This window comes from Serinus canaria, chromosome 9 (assembly GCF_022539315.1).
Source record: "Serinus canaria isolate serCan28SL12 chromosome 9, serCan2020, whole genome shotgun sequence".
In the NCBI taxonomy this organism is placed as follows: Eukaryota; Metazoa; Chordata; class Aves; order Passeriformes; family Fringillidae; genus Serinus; species Serinus canaria.
This window is the reverse complement of record NC_066323.1, coordinates 7,896,874-7,921,529: the sequence shown is the minus strand read 5'-3', so window position 1 is coordinate 7,921,529 and position 24,656 is coordinate 7,896,874. Positions and strand designations below refer to the sequence as shown.

Sequence of the window (24,656 nt, the reverse complement as noted above, 5' to 3'; positions counted from 1 at the left end):
CTGCTCTGTGGGACTTTTGTTCCACCAGGGGAAACTGTGTTTTGAATATTTCTTTACTCCTTCAGGACTGGGAGGGTGAGCAGCTTCAGGGTATATTCAACAGCAGCAGTGGCTGAGAAAAGCACAAAAGTAGTTTTTCAGTTCTTTGTACTTGGTATGCAGGAAGATGATTCGCAGTGATTTTGTCACATGTGGGGAACCAGCATGTTACAATGTCAACAGGACAGACAGAAACCTTTTGAGCTTCTGCAGCCTGTGTGAAGCCCAAAAGTGCAGATGCATTCAAAAGAAATTAACCGAATTCATGAAGGATTGCTCCATCAATGGCAGCTGGACACAATGGCTCAAATGCAAACCCAAGCTGGAGAAATTAATTTATTCCTTAACACTGGGACTTATATACTAAGAGAATATATTGTCCAAGAGAATATACCAAGAGAAATATTGTCCTTCTCATTTCCCTGCTGCCTTTGCCTCAGCACCCACTATCTACCAACACTGGGTTCAGGGTGTTGAACTAGATGGACTTTTGCTTTGTTTCAATTTCAGTTCTGTGTTTTCTCTTCCCCTGAGGAATCTCAGCCACGTGCAAAGAATGAAGAATTGAGTTTCAAAACTTTGTAAGTCAGGAGAGCTGTGATATACTTATTTTACAGATGATGAGATATGTGGGAGTAATATCTCACTCTACAGACAGGATCACCAGAACCTGTGTTGAGTAAGTGACTGCTCAGTTTGCTCTGAATGACCTGTTCAAGGTCAGTGACTAGCTGGAGTTTCAAGGTACATTTTCTGCATACCAGCACATTGGTTTGGCTCTTAAGTTCATCACAGACCACACTGAAGGGATGTAAATTTTCCAGGACATTTTCTAGTCTTTATTGCAGTACTTTTGGAAAGATTGCTTGCATTTTTTGTGTCACCATTTGAAATTTGCCACTCTCTCTGTAAATGGTGAGAAAGAAAGATGTTAATTTAGAAGAACCTGAGTGGCAAGCTTTGTGTGATTTATGACATAATTATATAGAGTTCAAACTCAATGAGGCCCAAGTAGCAGACCTTAGGGTGCAGCAGAGCCCTGTCAATCTGCAGCTAGCTGGTCCATGCACACAGTGTCTCTGCCATGTACCTCAGCAAGCAGTAAAAGGTGTGCATTGTTACTTTTGCCAGCTCTGCTGTACTAGATAGTGCTGTGTATAATATAACAGTATTCCTGTGTGTGTAATTTCACTGCTAGGAGTCCACCTTTTACTTTAATTCTCAAGAAAGATGTGAAGGTATCCAACCAAGTAACTAAGAACAGAGAGCTGTCTCTAACTCTTCTGGAGTTACAAAGGGTATGGCCATGAATCAAGTAAGATGAGGTATAGTTTGAAAAGCAGTTCATCCTATTTATCATAGAAAATACTTTCTTCTTCAGAGCTCAGTGAACCAGAGAAATCAGCACCATTTTCCAGACAGAGACAATATCTGTCTTTTATAGTGTCTGATTTTGCACATCCTGTACAATCAGGTTCATGCTAGCTGTGGAGATAAGCTCTGTGATTGCAGATAATACCACTTAGTGTTTGTAACTTTCTAAGTCCTTCTGGAATGATTAATCTTATATACTCATCTGATAAAACATATGATAGGATTGAAGATCAGCCCAGTGAGGCTTTTGTAACCTGATTAATTTTCCCTGTGATTCAACACCTGCTCATGAGAGTGCTCCACCAAAGGAGTCTGCATACAAACACATCCACAGATCTCAGTAACATGGTGTATGCACATGCTTGTCTCTGTGCATGCACTAGATAGCTCCTGAATGCCCTTTTTTACTTGCTTTATTCCATGGCCAGAATATCTTTCTCTTTAACTTGACATGGATTAAGTACTTTGATAAGCAGCTGTCCTTTTCTCCTTCCAAAAGAGGTCAGGAAATTCAACATCAAGTCAGTGTTCAAGGGCTAACCTGAATATAGAGCTGAGGATGGAAGAGTTCTGCTGATTGCAGATATTTCATTCAGGGAAAGAGAACCTTTCTGCCAGACATCTGTAGATCTGGGCAAATGTGCCAGAATTTATTCTGGAGGTAAGCCTGATGTTTATCTGCTCTTCAGGATTGTCTTCAAACCCTCATTTTCAGAGAACTGGAGAAACCTCAATGCATTTTCATATTGACAGTAGAGATATTACAGCACTGACAGTGAGAAAACATTGATAGAATGTCTGTGTGTGTGTTCTTAAACAAACTTTCTCTGGATGCACAGTGGAGTGAGGGTTCTCAGCTGTGCATGCACTTGTGCTGATGCTGCCATCTCGGCCAGGCCTCTTCCTGTGGCTGTGTGCCTGCATCCATCCCGTGGTGCCAAATGACATTCAGACCTTGGCATGGCCTTTCAGCATGCTGCTGAAATAGGATCCCTTGCTGACACTCTCTCTGTTTCCCTGGTTAAATTTAGGACTTAAGTCAGTCCTATCTATCTAAAAAGAAAAAAACTCTGCAAAACTCCCAACAACAACAACCAAACAAACAATCCCACAAACAAGCAAAACAACAAAAAAACCTTCACATCAAAAAGCAAACATGCAAGTACCATTGGCTTATCTCAGTGACTACAACTGATGCTGTGCTGAACATCATTTGAACGTGAAGGACCCGGGCTGAGACTTTTATCTTTAGTTTCTCACTCTTTCTGTAACAATCTGCAACACACACAGTATCTTTGTTGCCTTTATTTGAACATTATCAAGGAATTTTATTCTGTGAAATATTTGTTGAGCTACTGAAGGATATGTATGTGTTGGTCTCTATCTCAGACTACTGAAGGGTGTGTATACATTTGTGTATTTATAAAAAGTAAAACAGATGAATTCTCTTCCCTGTGCTTGAAAGGCACTGTTGCAAACATATTTTCTGTTGTCTGCAGAGAGCTGCATGTTGCACTGCTAAAGAGGAAAGGTCATGTATTGTCATTGAATTTTGAAATCCTCAGAGGAATGCTATAAAAATAATGCATTGGAAAATTTAGTGAGTTTTCCTGTTAACAGTATGAGCTACTAGGAGCATTCACATGGCATCCCAGTTTTGCACAATACTTAGGCTTTCAGTTTTTGATCCTGCAGAGCTGCAACAAGAGCTCAGATGTGTTACTGTGTTGGTAGTCATCAATAGATTATTGACATGAGTTTGGATAAAATGACCCATGGAAACAGCTCCTGAGTTGGTCCTTGCATGGAAGGTGGAATAGGGATCAAGGAGATACTTTAAACCCTTTTTTTCCCTTAACCCATGATAAGATATGTGATTGCAGTATGTCCTCTGATTATGACCTTTATACTCTTCCTGCCTGCCTGTGGTTTATTCTGAGATGGCTGAGCCATCCTGCTTTAGTGAAGGTTCTGGACACTCAGTTTTTACTTCTTAGCTTCTCCAATGCTGAGTGCTCTTGGAAGGCAGAGAGAAGAGCAGTCCCACTGAAACCTGGCACTCCAGAGTGTGATTTTTGAAAGGGAAAGAGAGGATGGCATATTTATGAGGTCTAGGCAGGTGGAATGGAGCACTAAATCCCTGCCTCCTAGATCCTCCTTGAAAAGCACTGAGAAGGAACAGGAACTGTTATTCTAGCCAATATGTTGAAAAGGATAGTTTTGAATGACTTGCAACCCCAGAACAATTTTGTGATTGGCAAAATAGATATCTTCATTTTCTGCTTTGCCTACCAGAATTCCTGGGGCTTTGTGCACACAAGTCAGGGGATACTGATGCTCTGGAGCTCAGTGCCCCTGTCAGGTGTCAGCATACTTGGAGAATGAAGACTGTAGGGGGGTGTCTAATTTTGCAGAAAAAAAAATAAGATTTGGGAGTTTTGTCTTCAAAAGAGCACAGTGTAATTTGTGATCCTGAACTATTCATGTCACCTAGACTGGCAGCAGAGCAGCACAGCAGCTGAGAGATTCAGCAGATAAAATATTCATGTTTTGTGTAAGCTGCTAGCCTTATGCTGGAAAGAGAAATTTTGCTGGCTTTCCTTTTCATGTGCGTTTCTGCCAAATATTCATTCTTTCCACTGTACGTTGTGTTTTCATAATGGGCTCCGAGCGTGGCGTGACGGAGGCTGTGTTTTGCTGCAGTTCTCTGCCTTGGAACAGGAGTGTCTCCCTGTAACCCAGCACACCTATTTCATCTGTTTTGCAGTCTGGAGGCTGCCAGCATCGGATTCATCATCATCATAGACAGACGACGGGACAAATGGAGTGCAGTCAAGGCATCCCTGACACGAATAGCAGTAAGTGCTTGCTTTTGTTATTTATCTTCTAGAAATTAAAATTGTCTGCTGAACCTTCAGCACACGATACAGCCTCCTGTGCTCATTTTAAGCTCCCGTTTTCTGGCTGCGGATGCAGAATCTCCTCAACCCTGCAGCTCATAAGTGTTAAATAAGAGAGGGAGGAAGCTGCAGAGACAAATTACAGTCTTATGTACTGCTGAATTAGGACAAATTCCTTGTTTTCTGGGTTGACTGCAGTATAAATTCTAGTAATATGAAGTTGGTTCCTAGAAGGGTATTAAGAGGTACCCCTTCTGTGCCCTGAGGAGGGATGACGTGGCCTGCTTATGAAAGAAATAGATCCCAAGGGATTTGTGTTTGCACAATAGTAAATGATCTCTATCAGAAACTCTTAATAGCTTATTTGCAAAAGTCAGAGCTGGGCACTGATTTTCAGTGCTAAAAAAAGCAGCTGGTTTTATACATCTCTTACTAGGAGCATTCACTGTGTGAGGACCAAGCTCTTACACACAGAGGTGTTGGATGGTGGGATGACAAAGGTGACTTTAAGTTCTTTCAAGGTACTTAGACAGAAATGTTTTTTCATTCACAGGGGTTTTTGCTGCTCTCTTCAAGAAATTGTCCTTTTTTTATGCTTGATGAGCTCAGAGGAGTGTGAGAGATGTAGGCTGGGTGTTGCAGGCAGGGACGTATCTGATGAACATGTTGAGTTCTTGCCTGTGTGTAAAAATATGTGAGGTTAAAAAGATTCAAAACCCTTTGCAGAGTGAATTGGTAGGTCAGCTTGGGGAACCCATCTGTGCTACCAGCTTCCCTCAGCAGTCCAACCTGGGCAGCCAGCTTTGTCCTCTAGTGGCTGCAGCCTAAAAAATAGGAAAACTTCTGGTGTAGTGGTGCAAGTGGGACTTGGTAGGATTGGGGTCTGGGGGAGAAAGGCAATACTCAGGAACTTTGGAGCTCTGTGATAAATCTGTATGATGAAACAACATGTGTGTGGGCAGTAAAATACATGGGTCAGTCTTCCTGTTGGGTTTGGAAATAGTTACAACGAGCAAGTGTTGAATGGACCAGCTGAGGCAATGAGCAGCTGGACTGAGCAAGATTCAGTAAAGTCCTACCTGCTTTGCCCTACTGGTGAGGAAACACTTGGCTGAAATTTCCCTTGTAAGGTAGAAATGTGCCTTCTAAGAATTCTATATTTCTTGCAGGGAGCATTTCCAGGAAACCTGCAGCTGGTGTTTGTCCTGAGACCCTCCCGCTTTATCCAAAGGGCAATCGCTGACATTGGCATTAAACTCTATCGAGATGACTTTAAAATGAAGGTACCGGTAAGCATGCAGTTTTTTGTCCATGCATTTTCTTTTCTCCATTTCTGCGGTTCTGGGCTGTCAGTGATTTCCCATAACCCGGGATTGCAAGTGGCACCTGGGGCCTTTCATCTTGGTTTATGTGGTGACTCCAAAGAGTTATTTAGCAGTGGGTAGTTCATAATGTTTAATGGACATGTTCCCATGTCCAGTCTAGCTATAAAATGTGGCTCAGTTTTTAAGTACTGGCATTTTAACTCAGTGGAGATGTTCCCTTCATGTAGGCAGAGGTAGATCCCACTCCAGTGACAAACATAAGTATTCAGGACTCCAGAGCAGCAGAAGCCTAGGGCTGAATTCTGCACTGTTTGATGGGTTGTCCATGGCAGCGCTGACTGTCCCTCTAACACTGCTTATTCTGAATGTCTTTTATGATTCCCATGCCCTCAAGATTCAGAGTTTGTGTTTTAGTTATTTTTATATGCACTTAGCATATGCTCTATGTTGATGAGACTGTGATATGAAGAAGGTTATTAATCCTGAAAGAGTTGGAGATTATTCTATGAGGGGTCTTTTAGGAGTTGTTTTTAGCTGCATGTTTGCATGTGGTGTCAAAAATGTTTAAGTTTTATAAATAAACTTGAATTATGATTATTGATGATATTTCATTCTGGATCAGACTCATACTGTGTTCCACAGTGACTTTACTGGAGGAATTTCAGATGACTGTTTTGGATTTTGCTTTTGGGTTTATGTTGTTTTGCAAAATACTTATGGCTCTCCTTCAACAAATTCTAACTCTGTTGAAACTCATGTTTGAACTTCAGGTGTTAAAACCACTTATTGCTTCTCCTGAAGTGAGAGACAGCAGCTATATATTACAGGGCACACAGGAAAGGTACCATGAATAGACATTTGGTTACTGTGGTTAAATTGTAACATTTACTGTCATTTGGTAAGTGTGGATTTTTGGTAAAATAAAAAAATTGATGAAAAAAAATGACGTTTGAATGCAAACCAAAATATTTTATAGTACTTTAAAAAATGGATGTACCTATATTTAATATGCCACAATCTGTTGCTATAGCAACCTTTCTACCAGTGACTGCAGCCCAGAAAGGGACAACTTAATCAAGGACTGGCATTTTCCAACAATTCCACATTTCCTCTACTTTTAACAATTTATTTGATATCAGAGTTGCATTTCAAAACTTGGAAGGGATCAAAGTTGGAAGGGAGGTTAGTTCTGGACAGGGGTCAAGCACTACATTAAGTATTAAATATTAAATTATCTTTCTTACAGGCAGGAAAATCAAGATATCAGTTTAGTTTGGGGTCATCTTGGATATTTTGAGCCATCCTGGATATGTCCACAGAGCTCTTAGAGAGGAGCCTTACAAAAAGTAAGAGCATGACGCCCTTGCTGCCTCCTGCCTGGATATCTGTAGACAGCCTGTCAGATTTATAGGCAGGCTGCCCACATATGTCTGAGGCTATTCTAAGTTACTTAGGGTTGTACTACAGGTGTTCTAAGTTCCTGGGATCTGTCATGCTCTCTGGAGGGGCTTTTCTCCTGTGTTGCCCATCCTAAAAATACCATCTGGGTATGTCCTGCATACCCCAGTTTCAGAGCAGGGAAGTTACTGAGAACAATGTCTGTTTGTCCTCCTTGAAAACAGCATCCTAACAGGACCACAGAGTTCTTGTTCCATTGGAGATGTCCTTACTCAATGAATTAGGGATCAGTACCTACCTTCAATATCACCATGATCTTTTAAATTATTTGCAGGTTGTTTTTTTGTATTGTGTGTTTGGCCCTATGACAACATTCATGTCATAACTGGCCCATGAATGGGTGGCATTTCCTGTCACAACTGTGAGTCAGGACCAAGACATGAGCATTCAAAAGGAGCTCCAAGAATATTGTGTTTGTGTGTTAAGCAAATTATTATTTGTTTAATAATTTATTTGAGCTATCACTCTGCAAATATGCTCAGTAAAATAGATTTACTGGTTTAAATCAATACTGGAATGAGTAGAAACCAGAAGATCAAACAGGAGCTGGAATAAAGGTTGCAATAACCAACCAGACACAAAAAGGAAATGCAGGATCACATTGACATACAAATGTGGGTAATAAAACCTCATCAGGTAAATTTCTATTGGGATAGTGATTTGATTAGACATCATTAGCCAGAATCAAGATATAGAAATATAGGAGACACAGGGTTCATCTGAGATTAAAGTCTATGAATTCAAAAGGAACACCCAGAGATGCACCCAAGGAACCTCCCATCATAAGAAGTGAATAAAGTATCTTCAGAACATACATAAAAGCCTGAACAATCTGTCCATAGCAAGTACTTCCTTGGGGTTTTTAGGCTGTGACTTCTTTTTGACAGCCTAACCCATCCAGAAGCAGCCCCCCCACAGCTCCATGTTCCACACTGACCCTTCTCTTCTAAACTGCTCCTTTCCACTCTCCAGCTGACTGACTGTGGCTGTCTCCTGTCTGGCAAGCAGCATGGGAGATGCTAATGCTCTCTCAGATTGGTTTTTTAGATGGATGCTAGATTGCTCATAGGCTTTCTCCTGCAGGAATGTTTGTGTGGTGAAGACCCACACCCTGTTGGGTACCACCATAGCTGGCAATATTAATAGGTTTGTTTAGTGGCTCATGCTGAGCATACCAGGTTAAAACAAACATAAAATTCTTCCTAAAAGAAAACTGCATGACAGTGTTCCTCTGTGGTTTCAGTGAGGTTTGAAGTATCAGAAGAGTTCCCACTTGTCAGCAACATCTCTGGTGGGGAAGAGCTACAAAGCAGTTAAGATTTCCTTTTTCAAATGTGATTTCCAATTCAGAATTAGTGCATAAACTTAATGTTCCAGTATGGGGCCTTTTCAAGATGATGCAGCTTTTTGAGCTTTCTGACTTTGATCATAACAGAACAGTGTTTCATAAGACATTCAGGGAACAGTTTTTCCTTTAACTCGGGCTGAGATACCTTTCTTTGCCACAGTTTCTTCACCAACAAGATCTCCTTGTTTCTGCATTTAAAGATGCAGTTAAGGAGAAGATGAACTGCTGGAAGTGGAAAAGAACAGAGTGAGACAATTCTTTGCCTGCTTGAGAATTTTTGGCCTGTATGGCTCCCTGGGCCAGATGCATTCCTCCACCATATTCTTGTATCCACATCAGGTTAAAGTCTGGGTGGATGGATGACTACATGTGGTTTTAAAAACTAGTTTCATAATGGGTTAGGAGGGTGATGGTAATGGGTCATACTCTGCCTGGAAGTGGGCAACAAGTGGAGTGTTGTAGTGATACCTGCTGGGACCTGCCCTGTTTCACCTCTTCATCAGTGACATGGAAGAGGCAACAGGCTGCACTGTCATCAAGTGTGCAGATGACACTAAGCCAGAAGGGGCAGATGGTATACTCCAAGATAGGGCCACTGGAACAAAAACTCAAGGAATGGGCTGACCAGCATATTATTTTTTATATACAAAAGGGGCAAAGCAAAGTCCTGCAACTGGGAAAGAATTTTCTTCCACAAAGATTTTCTTACTCCAGAAATAACTTATGTTCTTCCCTTCCAACAACACAGCAGTTTTGTTGTTGATGATAATTCATAGTGTAGCCTGACTATCTGGGGAGCATCTCTGCAGAAAAGCAGCTGGGAACTTGGTAGACAGCAAGCTGTACATGAACCAGAGTGTGGCCTGGCAGCAAAGGAAGCCATCAGCATCCTGCATTAACTGGAGCAAAACCAACAGGTTGAGACAACCACTCATCCCCCATTACTTGGCTCTAATTAATTCACATTGAGAAGGCTCTGAGTTTTGGTTCCCCCAGTACAAGAAAAATATTAACCTGGAGTATTCTTGGAAAGCCAAGAAGGACAGGACTTGGAGCATGTGTTCTGTAAGATGATGCTGAGGGAACTGTGCTTGCCTAATGTGGAGAAGGAAAGGCTTAGGAGGGTTAATATGACACAGCAGCAGCTTTCCAGTCCCTCCAGGTTACTGGGCACTGCAGCCAGGTTGTCAGTGGTGGTAGGATAAGAAATAACTGACATAAAGTGAAACAAGGGCAACTCTGACTTGACATGAGGAAAAATTTGTCCCCACAAAGACAGGCAGCAGACCAGACTGCCCAAAGAGGTTATACAATCTCAATCCTTGGATGTTTTTTAGTGTTAGGTGAATAAAGACCTGAGCAACCTGGTTTGATCTCACAGCTGACACAGCCTTGAGAAAAAAGTTGGACTAGAGAGCCTAGGTTCCCGCCAACCTGAATGATTCTAGAAAGATTCTGTAAAAATCAGCTAAAAACTTGTCCAGGTTTGTTCTTGAAGCTTTTCTTGGAGCACTCTTGGCCTAGAATTTGCATCCTCTTGTCTCCATACATCTGCACTCATCTCACTGTGCACAGTGTTTGTCAGTGTATTTACCATGCTCCATTTGAGCCTGCTGACATGCAGAGCCACTTAAGATTTCTTTAAATAGGGTCAAGGAACACATTTGACATATTTTTGACATTTATTTATTTAAAATTCTTAGTCATTTGTGCTCAACATTTTATTCTTCTGTTGCTGAAATCCTGGCATATCTTCTAGCTGTTGGAACAACAATAAATGAGTGTTACTTGTGTAACCACTCGTGTTGACAAATTTAAAGTGGTTGCCAAAAGTTAATGCTGCTTATCTGAAGCTGAACTCAAATCTTGTTTGGCTTTCTTCAAGCAAGTGTAGTGGGAAAGATATTCTAAAGTAAAAGAATTTATCTAGGTGTATTTCTCCTTTCTTTTCCATTATGATTTGAAATGGAAAAATGCCGGTGAATTCAGTGAACATACAGTGCAAAAAAAATATCAGAAAACAGAAAGAAAAATCTTATTCTCAGTGTTTTCATTTCAGCACTTCCCTGGATCAAGTGGTTTGTGTTGAAGAAGCTGTTTAACTTGCCTGTGCCTCAATTTCTCTGTAAATAAATGTTATCTAGAGAATAAATTATGTTATGGAAGTTTGTGTGAGCATTATGAATACCATACTTTTGCTCTTGATGCACATGCAAAATGAGCCCAGCAAGGAAGAAGATGATGTCAAACCAAGGTTAGTTCAAGAATGTCCATGTACACATTAAGAAGGCAAAATGTAGGGAAAATAAACTTTGGCCATGGCATGAAAAAATGCAAAATAAGAACTGATGGCCTCTGGTGGAACTGCAGTGGTCATCTATGTTCAGGCAAACCCAGATCCTAGGAACAATGATTGCAAGGCTCCTTATTTCTCTCAGTTCAATGTGTTTGGATTTGTTTCAGATCATCATGTTAAATTCTGTCTCTGATCTGCATGGCTACATTGACAAGAGCCAGCTGACCCGGGAGCTGGGAGGGACCCTGGAGTACGGCCACAGCCAGTGGATCCATCACCGAACGGTGAGTGCTGCTCTTGCACAGCTGCACCACAGCTGTCCCGGGCACAAATGCAGGGCAAGCATTAAGCAGGAACTTTTCAGTTGCATTACAGCCCCTGGATTCTGCTAGGGACTCAGGGAAAGAGGAAATCTATGACTCAAAGAAAGGCAAATTCCCCAAAAGTTTGTAAGGGAAGCAGTAATTGTATCTTGCTGTGTACCTGGCCCAGGGCCTGACAGTGTCATGGTATTCTTACTCAGCAAGGCCTTCTCTTGCCTTTCAAATAATTGATGGGATTCATAGCCCTTCAGCTGAAATTGAAAATAGGCTGTAGCATTTTGCTGACTTTACAGAGGTCAAAAGTAAGGTCAAAAGTCTCACTTTAATGATTAATTATGTCCATGCTTTTAAGAGAATAAAAATACTCAGGGCACTGTATTTTATTTTTCATTTCTATACTATACAAGCATGCACTCCAGCTGGGTCTTATTTTGGTTAACTAAAGAACAGTTGCTAGTAGGAAGGCAGAAAGACTTTTTTATTCTATTGAGGAAACTTGTACAGTTTTGATTGCTCCATTTTTGGGCCCGTTAATGCATTTCAGTGTCTGCTTCAAAACAATGTAAACAATTCATTATGGTGCCCAGTTAAGATGGCAGCTCACAAAAAACAGACTCCAAACTCCAGCACATTAGCAGACAAAATATTGTTTCTTTCTTCCTAAGCAAAAATGGGCTAAGCTGGGTCATGATCCTGGAAAAGTAATTAATTTCACAGAGAATTTATACAATGTTTGTGTCTCTTCTTGTGGGTCTACTTGCAAGACTAATAAATTAGAGCCCACATCCAATGTAAGCCTCGATGTTTTGCAAAGTTCTGAGCAGTCCTAGGTTTGAGTCTTTGTTACTGGTGAGGAGGTTACGCCTAACCCATAAAAAGAGGTTTTCTGAGGTAATTTAAGTCAAATCACTTTTGTCACTTTCTTGCTATATATTTTTTGTTCTTTGCTGTCCTTACTAAATTTTAGTCTCCTTGAGAACTTCCAAATATTTCAGGCTTCTAAATATGCAAACATAGAATCTAAATTTCATCTAACATTGATTTTCTACATTTCTAACTCTGTTGACTATAATGAGCTTAGGGTTGAGATGAGTGAACAGGCTTACATGTCAAAAGTATCAAAAATATGAAACTGTCCTTGCAAGAAGGGGGAGTGTAAAGAAATGAATCATCTATAAGAGCTTTCAAACAGCAAAAGGTCTGAAAATATGAAGGGGGATAAAAAGAGGCACAAGAAAGCTTGTAATATTTATTAATGACAGGGGTTTACATAATGCAATAATACATATTTCGGTAAAATATGCAAACAAAATGAGCCAAGAATTTATGGGTGTAGGGCTATGTAATCCCCAGGGGTTTTGGTTAAATTTGTTAGAAAAAATTTTACCAAACACAGAGACTGGGAAAAAGCCCAATCCATAGATGTAACTTAGGTACTTGAAACAACTTATTGCTCATATACACCAGAGAAAGTGGGGGCAAGCAGGCTATTAAGTGAAACACTGGCAAATGCATTGTGCAGTCAGCCAAGGAATATCTGTTGGATAAGTCTGTCATCAGGGAAGTGTCAGCTTCCATGGCACTTTGAAACTGACTCCCAGTCTTGCTGAGCTATGGTCTTCAAGCCCTTTGCTGCTTCTCTCAGCGTTCTCATATCTTGTCCTGCCAGTGCTTTAAACTCTGGCTGAATGGCAGTGACACAGCAACCTCTTCGCATCATTCACTGTTTCTGCTCTCCTCTCTTGGCTGCCAGGAGCCCGTGGACTTTCCTGCCCACTGAGTGCATTTTTGGCTTTCAGTAAATGGCCTTTGGTCATGGATGGCCATGTCTGTGTTGCAGTCAGAAGTGTGACATTTCAGCCAACTCTAACCCAGTGGTTTCAGTGCTGAGAACAGCAGCATACAGCTGCAGAGCACTAAGATAGACCATGTGTGGGTCTGTACTGCTTGTGCTGAAAGCAGATATGAATTTATGGGAGAACAGAAGAAGGCTGTGAACTCTACTAGCATTCCTTCATGGAGGGCATGTTTGAGATCACAAATGTGGACTAATTTCTCTCTACGCCTTTTGAATGATGATCTACCTCCAGTTTGTTTTTCACTGAGCACACAGCATAATTTCATCTGTCATGGCTGCAAACAATGAATTCCCATCATTGCTGGAGAAAGGAATGCAGTGTGCAATAGCTACATGGTCTTTAAATGAGTGTAAGAGCATCCCTAGTGCTTGTTGACTGATTCAAACCTGTGGGGGATTAAATCAAAATGTACAAAAAATAAAGAGCTATACAGAACAACACAGCCACCCCTAAATTTGGGCATGATCATGGAAAAACATCCCATACAGTTACTTGTTACTAGATATAAAAGTTTTAATCCCATGTCACAGGTCTGAACTTTATATTCTGCACAGAGGAGGTGGGTTTTTTTTTTTTTAGTCTTCCTCACTTCCCCATTCTTCATTAAAACCAGATTTCTGACAAGTTCTGTGTTGGTGCACCCAAGTGATAAAGAAACAGCAATGATCCCATGAATTTATGCATTCTAACTGTATTTGTAGTTACTTGTTCCTGTATTTGTGTACTAGCATGGACAGATGGGAGGAAGGGACTAGAATGTATCTCTTTACAGAGAGGCAAGATGGAGATGCACATATTGAGAAGTCAGGGGAAGACAGATTACTGCTGAGTGAACAATGGCTGTATAAATATAAAGGCTTTGCCCTATATATTTTAGCAGTGTTCTCAACTTAAATAAAGCCTTCATTAAAATTTTAAATGCAGCAGAATTTCCCAGCAAGCTTGGGCAGAGGATCTGAAGTTCCAGGCCTGCCTTTGAAGCTGATGTCCTCTGTGGTTTCATTATGTCTGCTGAACTCTGGGAGTTCCCCGTTGGCTCACTGGGGTGACAATATGTGCAGACCTGTGAAAAGGTCATTTGTGACACATGGTTTAATTTGTAACTTTAAGCACATCCACCCAGAAAAGGCAATGTGACCAGCTTTACAGGCATGTAATACTTGCAGCAGGGTGTACCTGGAGCACAAAGTATAGTTAAAGGGCTAAGGGTAAATGACCAATCTGTGACTTTATGCTTTTGCTTTTCCAGGCCATTGAAAACTTTGCAATGACAGTAAAAACAACAGCACAGATGCTACAGACCTTTGGAACAGACTTAGCAGAGACTGAACTTCCCAACGATGTGCAGTGCACAGAGGAACTTCTCTCCTCACACACCGAGCACCACAGCAAGCTGAAGGTGATTGTTGCCCCACCATGGCTCCAGCAGTGTAATAGATGAGCTCTGATCTAACAAAATTTTCTGCCATCACTTGGCAATCCATTGTCTGGAAACCACTAAGGAGGAGGACAGACACTTGGGTTCAGGAGATCAATTTGATTCAGCTGTGGAAATTACATTTTACAGCCTCAGGAATGATAGAATGGGGATGTGTCACTTCCACTGTGTAAGAGGGAGTAATGGGAATAGACAGGCTCTTGATGAAGAGTTCATCAGAAAGGATGGACTTATATTGGAGCAGAAACAGAGAACATCTGTGAGGATAGACAGAATGCTCTAATTAGATGGTGACTGTTGTTTTGTGTAAAAAAAAAAAAGTTGGGGCTAGTTTGGCTTTGCAGAGTAAGGATCAGAAGTAAATATTACTGCTGTCAGCAAATGCCTTAAGTCAAACACAAGATTAAAAACACTACTTAAGCTATATTAGCACAAGAACAATTTTTATGGAAGAACTGTGCAAGGATGTGGGGATTCGTCATCTGACAAGTTGATGTTTGAGCATCTTTGTCTTTTTTATTACTCATCTTTCATGCTGGGAAGACACATCTCTGGATGATTTCTTATAGCTGATGTACTATGGCTCAGCATGGCACAGTGTTATTTGAGGAAATTCCATTAAGAAGTGCAATGTCTCAGCCCAGTCTCTCAGCTCACAATCTACAGCATACATTCAATTTGTGGTAGAATAATTTATTCTGCAAGTGGCCTGGTCAGATATGCAATCTGCTCAGAAATTACTCTATTCCTTTTCTCAGAAATAGATTTACTATTCAAAGTTAAAAGAGTAAGTTTTCTGCATTTGCTAGAAAAACATACTGCCTTTGGCAAGCATTCATATTTTGTCTCAAGTATTTTGTACCTATGAAAGAATCCTCCCTTATCATTACTCTGTTGTCATCTAAGAGATGTGAGTGTTGTTAGAAGTACATAAAATTTGGTTTTTAGCTTGTTTTTTTCCCCTCAGGATGAGCTGAAGCTAGCAGTGAAGCAGGGGGCCACCTTACTGACATGCATCCGGGAGCCAGTCACCCGAAGTGCCAACAGCAAACTCAGTCCAGATGAACTGGAAAATGTGGCCACAGTGGAAAGGTCAGTAGAGCTAATTACCTTGTGCAGCTTGCTAATTTATTCCTAGGAGATGCAAATGTAATTTAAATAATTTAAATATGCAGGTTATAAATTACCACTGGTTCACCTACTCAGGATTTATGGACAGGTAAGTCAGAGAAGGAAATAGCTTAGAGAAAATGACTCGATTAGACTGCCAAGGCAAGTTCAAACAAGTCCTGAATTTCTTGGTAATTTTTGGTCAGACCACTAACTACCTGGCTGAAGATTTAAGGTGGGACTTATTTTCTCCATTATGTGTATGTCCTCAAAACTTCTGCACCTGGCTAGAAAGTAGCACCTGAGTCTCTGTGAGATGAGTGGGTGATGTGCTTGTGAGCGTCTGTGGAAACACTGGGGGAGTAGCAGATGAAGGTGATACCTGAAACATTCTGTGTGTCACAGATCCAGAGGTACACAGAGAGAGAACCCCCTTTTCCTTCCTACAATGCTAGGTATTACCATAAAACTTTTAGTCACCATGTAGATGTTTCTGCTGTGCCATGTGATGCAGAAAAAAGAGAAATGCCATGCTAGGGTTTCAGTGTGTCTGCATTCACTGAGAACAAAGGTGCTAAAAGTAAAGCTGAGCTGATATTTTTCACTGAATACTTTAAAATCCTTTGAACAGTCATCCCAAAGGAATTTGTGAATTCGTCTTGAATTCAACAACTAGCTTTGATTAAAAAAATTTTTCCAGGGACAGACTGAAAAAAACAAACTTGTTTTTGAGACAAATAGGAGGGAGCTATTGGCACTTGCCCCAATAACTTGATGATTTCGTGCATGAAACTTGGTGATTTCAGCATGCTCTGATCCCTTATCTGCCCAAAGAATGCCCATTTATTGAAATACAAGATATTCAGAGAAAACTTTCTTTTCATTTTTTCTACTTGTTTAAAACTGTTCTACTTTGTAATTGATGGATCACTGAGAAACTGTGAGGATGACTCACTAGCCTGGTGTCAGATATTTTACTGAAGATATGATACCTTGAGATTAATGTCTTTGCAAATACATGTTTCATCATTTACACAAAGTTAAACAATGTCCATGGGAGTAATTATGAGCTCTTAATCTGTTGTTTTTAATGGATTGGGAAAAAGTATTTAGCCCTTGTCTATTTCTGAAGGGTGAAGAAAATTAACAAGTTGTAGAGTTCTGGTTTAATAATTCCATAAAATAATAATTGCATCATATTCAATCTGCATCATTTGGGGATGGATTATCTTTGAAGCATTGGGTGGAAGCTAGGGAGTGCCAGCTGCCCTTGGCTGCCAGCACATGGAACGACTCCGAGTCCCTCTTGAATATCAGGAGGCAGGACTGTAATTGCCAAAGTAGATCCATGTAGTTGTCACTCATGTATCCTACTGCAAATTTCATTCTCTTTTGCTTATGAGTGAGTTGGCACAGAGCCCTCTTACATAAGTTTAGGGCTCCCTACCATTTCCCTGCTCTGCTTTCTGCCATCAATTACTGTAACTTAAAAGAAATTAACTATAGGAAATAAGTACATTCTATTCATTATAATTTCTTAACAGGTTGTTGGCTCAGTTGGATGAAACAGAAAAGGCTTTTGATCAATTTTGGACCAAGCATCATCTAAAACTAGAACAGTGCCTGCAGCTTCGACACTTTGAACATGATTTTAGAGAGGTATTTCTTTGTTCATGCTGTCTAGCCTTCTCTGGTAAATAAGGTTCACTTCTACCCATAAAGTATACCAGCAGTCCAAAAAGGAGGTTGGGAGAGAAGATCGTTATGCAATAAGAAATGAATATTCAAAAATTAAAGTCTTGACAGCTTTCAGATGTCTTACAACACTTGAGTAAGACACAGTGAGGAAAGTGCCAGACTGTGAGGGCAAAATGTGGAACACCAATAAATAATTTTAAAACACCTTGATAAATAATTTTGCATTTAGGTGTGAAGTTATTAAACATAAATTCTTCTGTGATGGTAAGTCACCAATTCTACCAGAGTAAAGGGAATACTTTACTCTGAAGAAAAAAAGAAAGCCCCAACTGTCAGCCCAGAGACTGGAGTAACACAGATTCTGAGGTAATATAAACTCTGGAGTTATAGGTTGTCAAAACTTTGTGGGTCTTATTAGTGAGAAGCAGGGAAACTCTTTGAAGAATAGTTGGTTGTTGATTTATTCCTTGGATTTTCCATTTCGGAACAAACTGAAAGACTAAACTTGAGATGCAGACTCTTCTCAGAGATGTAGGTGAATGTTTGTTGTAATTTTTATCAGTATCTGGTGATGGGGTTTAAGGTGGCTTTATTTTGTTTTGGTTTATGTTTCTGTTGTTGCTGTTTTTTTAGGTAAAATTGACATTGGATAACCTCATGGAAACACTAGCAGGTTTTGCTGATATTGGAGACAGTGTGACTCGAGTTGAGAACCTCCTCAAGGAACAGAAACATCTGGAAGAGAAAGGACAGGTTTGCACTCAATTTAGTATTCTAGCTGCTACAGACATGGTATTCTAGACACTTGCCACTGTCCTTTGTTTTTTAGTCCAGATTTACTCTCTTCTCAGAGTCATTACTTTAAGTTGCAAAACAGAGATCCTAATTTCCAGAGCTCAAGGTTGTTCAGACCCAGTAGTTCCATTTCATTACTTGGAAAGCTAGGGGAAAATTTGTATAATGAATGTCCCCAGTATGGGAGAAAGCAGAAGTGGGTTCCATAAACTCAGTGGGCAACCTGTTCCAGTGTTGGTCAACCTCACAATAAAAAAGTGCTTCCTGGTGTTCAGATGGAACCTCACAAGTTTCAATGTACTCATTGATATGGAAGTTGGCCTTCAATGTAAATATAAAGTAAGACATATCAGCTATATTAATATTCCAAACCTTTATCTCCAGGCTACAGCAGGGGTTACAGAGAGGAATTGTCCTTATTAGGCATGTAATTCTAACTTTGGATTTTTCTCATTAATTTCACAGGAACCTTTGGAGAAGGCCCAGTCTCTGGCTCTCCATGGAGAACAGCTCATCCAAAACAACCATTATGCAATTGACTCCATTAGACCAAAGTGTGTTGAACTCAGGCGAATTTGTGATGACTTTACCAACGAGACCAAGAAAAAATATGATATTTTGGGAAAGTCTCTTGAGCTGCATAAGCAGTTAGATAAGGTGAGTGAACCTTCTCAGATAACAGCTCTGGCAAGGTTCTATTAAAAATGAAGGATTTTATTAGCTCAGGTAATTATGAAGATAAGAAATTGTGTTTGGTTTTTCTCCATTTTATTCAGTAAAATACTGGAGATTTGCATTAGTTCAGCAAGTTCAATTCTGCATATGCTGATGGAGTGACTTGTGAGCAGGAACTATGGGCAGGCACACTATGAGTAACATTGATCCCCTTTTAATGACATGTTAGGGCAAATCTGTTTTTCATAGAGTAGAAGCACAGCTGACAACTTGGACTGTCAGTGATGATAAGTCCTTCTTCCCCCACTTTTCCTTGAAGGCAAGCCAATGGTGTGAAGCTGGAATCTACCTCTTAGCTTCCCAAGCTGTGGACAAGTGCCAGTCACAAGAGGGAGCTGAAACTGCACTCGTTGAAATTGAGAAGTTCTTGGTAACAGCTAAGGAACACCAGCTCTCCAACCTGAAGGAATTCTACAATCAGTTTGACATGATCCTCACCCCTGAAATAAAGGTAAAATCCCTCAGATGTGCATATGCTCACTTCGAAGTCAAACATTTCCAATTGCTTTGTCCATGAAAGTGTACTGGGCTATATATTTGAGTCTGCTAAAATATGCCTCTTTCCCTACTCTAAAAGGGCACAGAGGTCAGTATTTGTAGCAGCAAGTTTTACTCATGAGAGCAGTCATGCAACGCTTAACATCATTTTCTTCAGAGCAGTGCTAGAAACACTGCTTGAGTCACCATGTCTTGGTCAGAGAAACTGTGATCTGGGCAGAATGCATGGACTGGGCTGCAACAAACTGCAGCACAGTGTGATCTCCAGCTCTAGTCTGAGTCTGGTAGTACAAGACCTTTCTTCACTCACTCAGCCCAGCACTGACAGCCATGTGTTGTTTGCCTTTTCTTTGTCAAGGCCAATGCCCAAAGAATTGTACAAAAACTCGAAGATGTGCAAGAAATGTTTGACAAGAGGCAAGTAAGTCTGAAGAAGCTGGCAGCCAAACAGACCCGGCCAGTACAACCTGTTGCTCCACATCCTGAATCTTCCCCAAAGCGAGCATCACCAAAGATTACCAGACCAGCAGCAGTAGGTAGGCCATGAGCAGCTGCTTTCAGACTCACACCAATGTTTTGTCCTCATGGTCATGTTTGATTTTTGTTATCAGAATGAACACCTGAATTTGATGTGCAGCGTCAGCCTCGTAGGTCCAGCTAGTAAAAATGAATATGAAATATTTCTCACTGCAAACATACAAACAGGAGTGAATAAAAAAACCCCACCAGGTTTCTCTTCCTAGGTCTAATCTACAGAGTACATTTCCATACTGTGTCTCAGTGTGTCTAATCCTAATTCTCAAATACTCACGCCAGGGTAGTCAATGCAAGCCTGCAAGGCAAGCATGTGAACTTCTTTTATATTGCAGGTAATGTGAGTATTTGGCTTTCAAGTGTCATAATTCCTCAAGTTTCAACCAGATACTTGCAAAATTAAGGGTCCATTAGTAAGTGACACTGACTTATTTATGGAACGTTTGCTTTTCCCCCTCTACATAGATGTTAGTTCACTTTCCACCTTTCACTTTCTGACTTGTCCTCTGCTAACCATAGAAGCTGAGCATTGGTTCTGTTTGGAAATTACTGAAAGTTCTTGATTTGAGGTTAGCATGTGCCTTTAGCCGAGATAGCTGTTTCATGCAAAAGGAACAGGGGTGAAACAGTGTATCCTGGGGACCAGCCACCCTGTGCTTGGTGGCAGGAAGAGGTCTTCCCTTTGTAACCTTTAGGGCTCTTCAAAAGGGGAACCTTTAGTAAAAAGCCTTAAAAAACCCTCTAATTTGCATGAAGAGCATTCAATAAACTGCTTTCTCAACAGGAATCTTCCTGATGAGATGGATAGCCAGTAGCCTGACATTTTGCTTTCTAGGCGTATCAGCAAAAAGTCACACCAATGCCCCTCTTCTTCTCTGCTCCCCAGCATTCATCCTTCCTTCCAAAGGAAAATCATCTTTTTCCCATTACCATGCTGGTTTGACATCTGTACATTTTCCCCCAAACCATGCTAGCTGTGTGTTTTTATGTACAGTTCCTACCTCAACTTTCAGCTTCTCTTTTAGTTTGAGGCAAGCTGAGAACACAATGGCTGTGAAGAGGTCCTGCTCTGCCACACTCACATCCTCCAGCACTATGCTCCCCTCTTGCACTGGGGTGGGCAGTCAGTTTGCTGGAGCTGTGATTTGCCTTGAAAACTGAGTAAACAGACTGCAAAACTGTAGTAGTTCTTTTTCCATTGCATGAGTTAAAAAAATGCAGGGAGCTCTGGAGATCACACAGCCCAGTGATCACCTGCTCCAAGCAGCACTAATGTCAGCATTCATCAGATATTTCACTGCATGGCCACTAGTGCTGAAGCAAAGGAAGTTGCAGAAAATGGGGTTATGGGGTCAGTAGGTCAGGACCAGTTAGTTCCTGTCAGTGGCAGCACAGTTTTAGGATGGCTTTTACCTACTGTGAAACTGCATCTTCAGGCTAAAAGCTAATCTTGCCATTCTGTTTATGCACGCAGTCCCTTGAACTGTTTCTTGAAGTTCTTTCTTGTCATTTTAGCACATTTGCACATTTTTAAAATAAATTATTGATATAGATAGAACCTTATAGAACAGTCACTGGTTTATGACAGTGCTCCAAGTTTTGATTCTTGTTCATACAGCCCATGCCACATAACATCAGCTTTTTACAGAAAGTCATGAGATGCTCCCTTGCTCTGTCCTTTGATTTGCAGTTCATAGTTATACAACCCAATACAGGATAACTGTGTGACAAGGCTTAGCCTTTAATGTCCTGTTGCAAAATAATAGATGGTTGAAATTTATTTTAAAATGCTACTCTAGTTGTGAGGAGGGGCAAAGTGCAGCCCAGTTCTGTTCCAACATTGATAAGCAGACTGCCATTTCATTCAGATTCTAGGTGACTGAGCAAGAGTACCTCTGTGCAAAGAAACAGAAGTGCCTGAGTATCTACAGCTCATCCAGGGACTCACAGTCAGTGACTTTAACAGCCATGAATAGTACATGTATATTCACATATTCTTTATGAATCCCTTTGGTGTTATCCAGTTGTCTGCTACAGAGAATCATACTTTAAAATTCCTGAGTGCCCTTTCCCTCAGAATGCCAAAGCACTTGGCAAGTACTGGTCAGTATTTTAACCTCTTTTTTCAGAAAGAAAACTGAAGCAAGATAAAATGAGGAATTCACCAAGGTGTTTCACAGTCTGACTCTGAAACATGTCTGAGAAGAGAAACAGGGACACTTAGTCCTATTCCAAGCCTGAAAATGAGGCTGTGAAATTCTGCTCTTCTTGAAGTTACTCTCTTTTGGGCTTTCCTCTGTGGCCTTTTTTCACATTCATGGCATCAATGCACAATCATCATTTAATTATGGGGAGAATTTATTAAGCAGCATCTTGGACACTGAGAGAGGCTTAGAGCACCTTCTTGAAACAGGTTTTGTAACTCATTTGTCATATTTTACCCAGGACATACCTGAATATTTCTAAAAGCTTGCAAAATAGAATATGACAACGGCAAAATACCATGTTCCTAGACTGTGTAAATAGAAAGGCAAGCAAAGGCAATAAAATGTGGTAAACAGAAATAGAAGACCAGAAAGAAAGGCTTTTGTCCCCAGGCAGTAGAGTAACAATACCATGGCAGCACTGGGGTGGTTGGTCTGTGAAAGGAAAAGAAGTTACATTTGTTCCAGAATAGATTTTGTTTTGTTCTTCCTTGCTGACTCTCCATTTTCCCAACAGGGAGCAGTAGGGAAAATTCAGTCCAATTCAGGGTGCTAATGGAAAAATCTTCACAGATATGAAGGCTCAGACATTATTAAATACTCCATTATTGTAACTGTCAGACTCTCAATTTTACATGGACAAATATGTAGGCAGAGATGTATTTTCTGCACACAGGCATAGCTGATACCATGTTTGAGAGAAAGGGCAGGTTTCTGCTGGGGAAATGACTGTCACAGTTTCATGTGCATTTCCGTGACTCTCAGCTTTCAGTAATCTTTTAGCTCAGTGAAGATCCAGAATGGCAGCTCAGAATTGACTCTCCTTTGGTCAATACTTTTCAATGGGTCTGGAAACTCTGAAGGAAAATTTTACATTAATCCCAATGTTGCTTGATGCTTCTGGTTTCACAAATGGACTTCCATATTTTGCAGGGACATGCCTGTTCAAGGCTGAAGTACTAGTTCTGCAATTATTGTGATGCTGAAAGTCTGTGGCAGCTGTATTTGGTGCATCTTTTAGCTGTGAGAACTTGATTAAATATTATTCACAGATTAACCCTGAAAAGGCAGAAAACTCTGTTGACCTTTTTATAATAAGGACCTTGAAAATATTTAAGTAGTATATATGACTCCTTATTTTAAGGAGAACTCCATTTTCTCCCAGTGGAAGCTGCTTGAATTCTAATAGCCAAATTTCCTCACAATATGTCTATTGTGAGGAAAGAAGTGGCACTTGATAGGGAAATATTTTCACTCTGATTCACTTTTGAGGGCATAATTTTTGATGATTTGACTCCCTATTTGTTCTCTGCATTTCTATGCAAAACTCTTTAGCATGAAGTGAATTGGAATAGGTCCACAGTCAAACCACACGGTCTGTCAGACACAATGAGATGAACTACAGAACTGTAAAGGATAATACAAGCAATTAGAAATTACTGCATTTAGCATTTATCTATTTTCATTTGCATGTAATTCTCCCAAGCTCTTACTCTTTGAAATGAAATTTTCCCAAAGGCTATTCCCTTCAACCTCACACGTTCTTGGAAAATTTCAGTAAAAGATGATTTGGCCATCTCAGTGACCATGGTTAGGAAAAATGTCTTGCTTTAGTTACCTTTCTGTCAAGAGTTGGAACATGGCAGCACAAAGTGCTATAAAATATTCACCTAGAGAGTTCTTTGTGGGCAACATAAATGTGAAATACAGGAGCAGAGATGTCAAAATTTCTGTGAGCTTGTTAAACAAAGAACATGTTTAACAGCACATTGCACATACAAAATCCATGACTCACCATGCAAGCATCTTAGAAGGCCAACTTGGAACACAAGATTCATAGGAGGGAAAACATAGCTGGAGCCTTTTCAGATCTTTAAATAATTAAATTTAAGCGGGTTCCATCTCAGTTAAATGTATACAACTGCTCATTGGATCCAGTCCAGCATTCCTCACAGTCACTAGTGCATAACACTCACTAACTAATAACATCTGGACAGAGGATAAAGGAAGAATTTCTTGCAAGAGTCTGGGGATGTGTGCAGGGGAAGTGAAGCTGTGGAGAGATTAGCTGACTCAGAAGAGATGGTGTGTGTTACTCATGAATGGTTTGAGAAACCACTAGTTCATCTTGTTCAGTGTATATCTGTAAATGAACTTGTAAAAAGGGAAAGATACTTTCAGTTTTGTGCCTGTGGGATTGCTATTACACTTGGGCCAGTCTGAGGAAACCAAGTAGTGTCTCCTTGTAGAAGAGTATTCCACATCCAGGAACCTCTGTGCTTCTTATATCAGCAGATTTTCAGGAGGCTTGACAGAAATTTTGCCAGAGAGAAGTCTAAATTATATTGCCTAAGAATGGCAAAGTTGTTCTGCCCTAAGCCATTAAGTGACAAACCATAGCTGCTCTGGTGTTTCTTTAGCTGCCTAAACATTGTTTTGCCACCACCAGCATTCAAAACAGCAATTAAGCCACTAATTATCTTCAAACTCGTGCTCCTGTTGGACAGCATGAGCAGCAAGCCCCAATAAAGTTTAGTACAGTAGTTATTTCCATGCTTGTTCTTGCCAAAAAGAATTCAATTCTGCTGTAGGTGATGAGTGAGGATGCACAAACCCATACAGAAAACAGATGGGAGAACGTGATGGGGGAATTCCCCCCAAACCTGAATGTGAAGTGTGGTGTTTACTTGAGGGGGGCCTGGAATATCTTACAGCTGCTGAT

General features: G+C 40.6%; 1 protein-coding gene across 1 annotated transcript in view; it reads left to right on the top strand.

Annotated features, from left to right (window-relative positions):
- The window catches only part of MCF2L2 (MCF.2 cell line derived transforming sequence-like 2), a 114,903-nt gene that overhangs the window by 9,030 nt on the left and 81,217 nt on the right, over positions 1 to 24,656 (top strand). The window contains exons 4-13 of the mRNA XM_050977881.1: positions 4,181 to 4,271; positions 5,483 to 5,602; positions 10,908 to 11,024; positions 14,172 to 14,321; positions 15,328 to 15,452; positions 17,015 to 17,129; positions 17,802 to 17,921; positions 18,429 to 18,620; positions 18,958 to 19,149; positions 19,555 to 19,732. Of these exons, the coding sequence (XP_050833838.1) occupies positions 4,181 to 4,271; positions 5,483 to 5,602; positions 10,908 to 11,024; positions 14,172 to 14,321; positions 15,328 to 15,452; positions 17,015 to 17,129; positions 17,802 to 17,921; positions 18,429 to 18,620; positions 18,958 to 19,149; positions 19,555 to 19,732 (1,400 nt within the window). The remainder of the gene's footprint in view (positions 1 to 4,180; positions 4,272 to 5,482; positions 5,603 to 10,907; positions 11,025 to 14,171; positions 14,322 to 15,327; positions 15,453 to 17,014; positions 17,130 to 17,801; positions 17,922 to 18,428; positions 18,621 to 18,957; positions 19,150 to 19,554; positions 19,733 to 24,656) is intronic.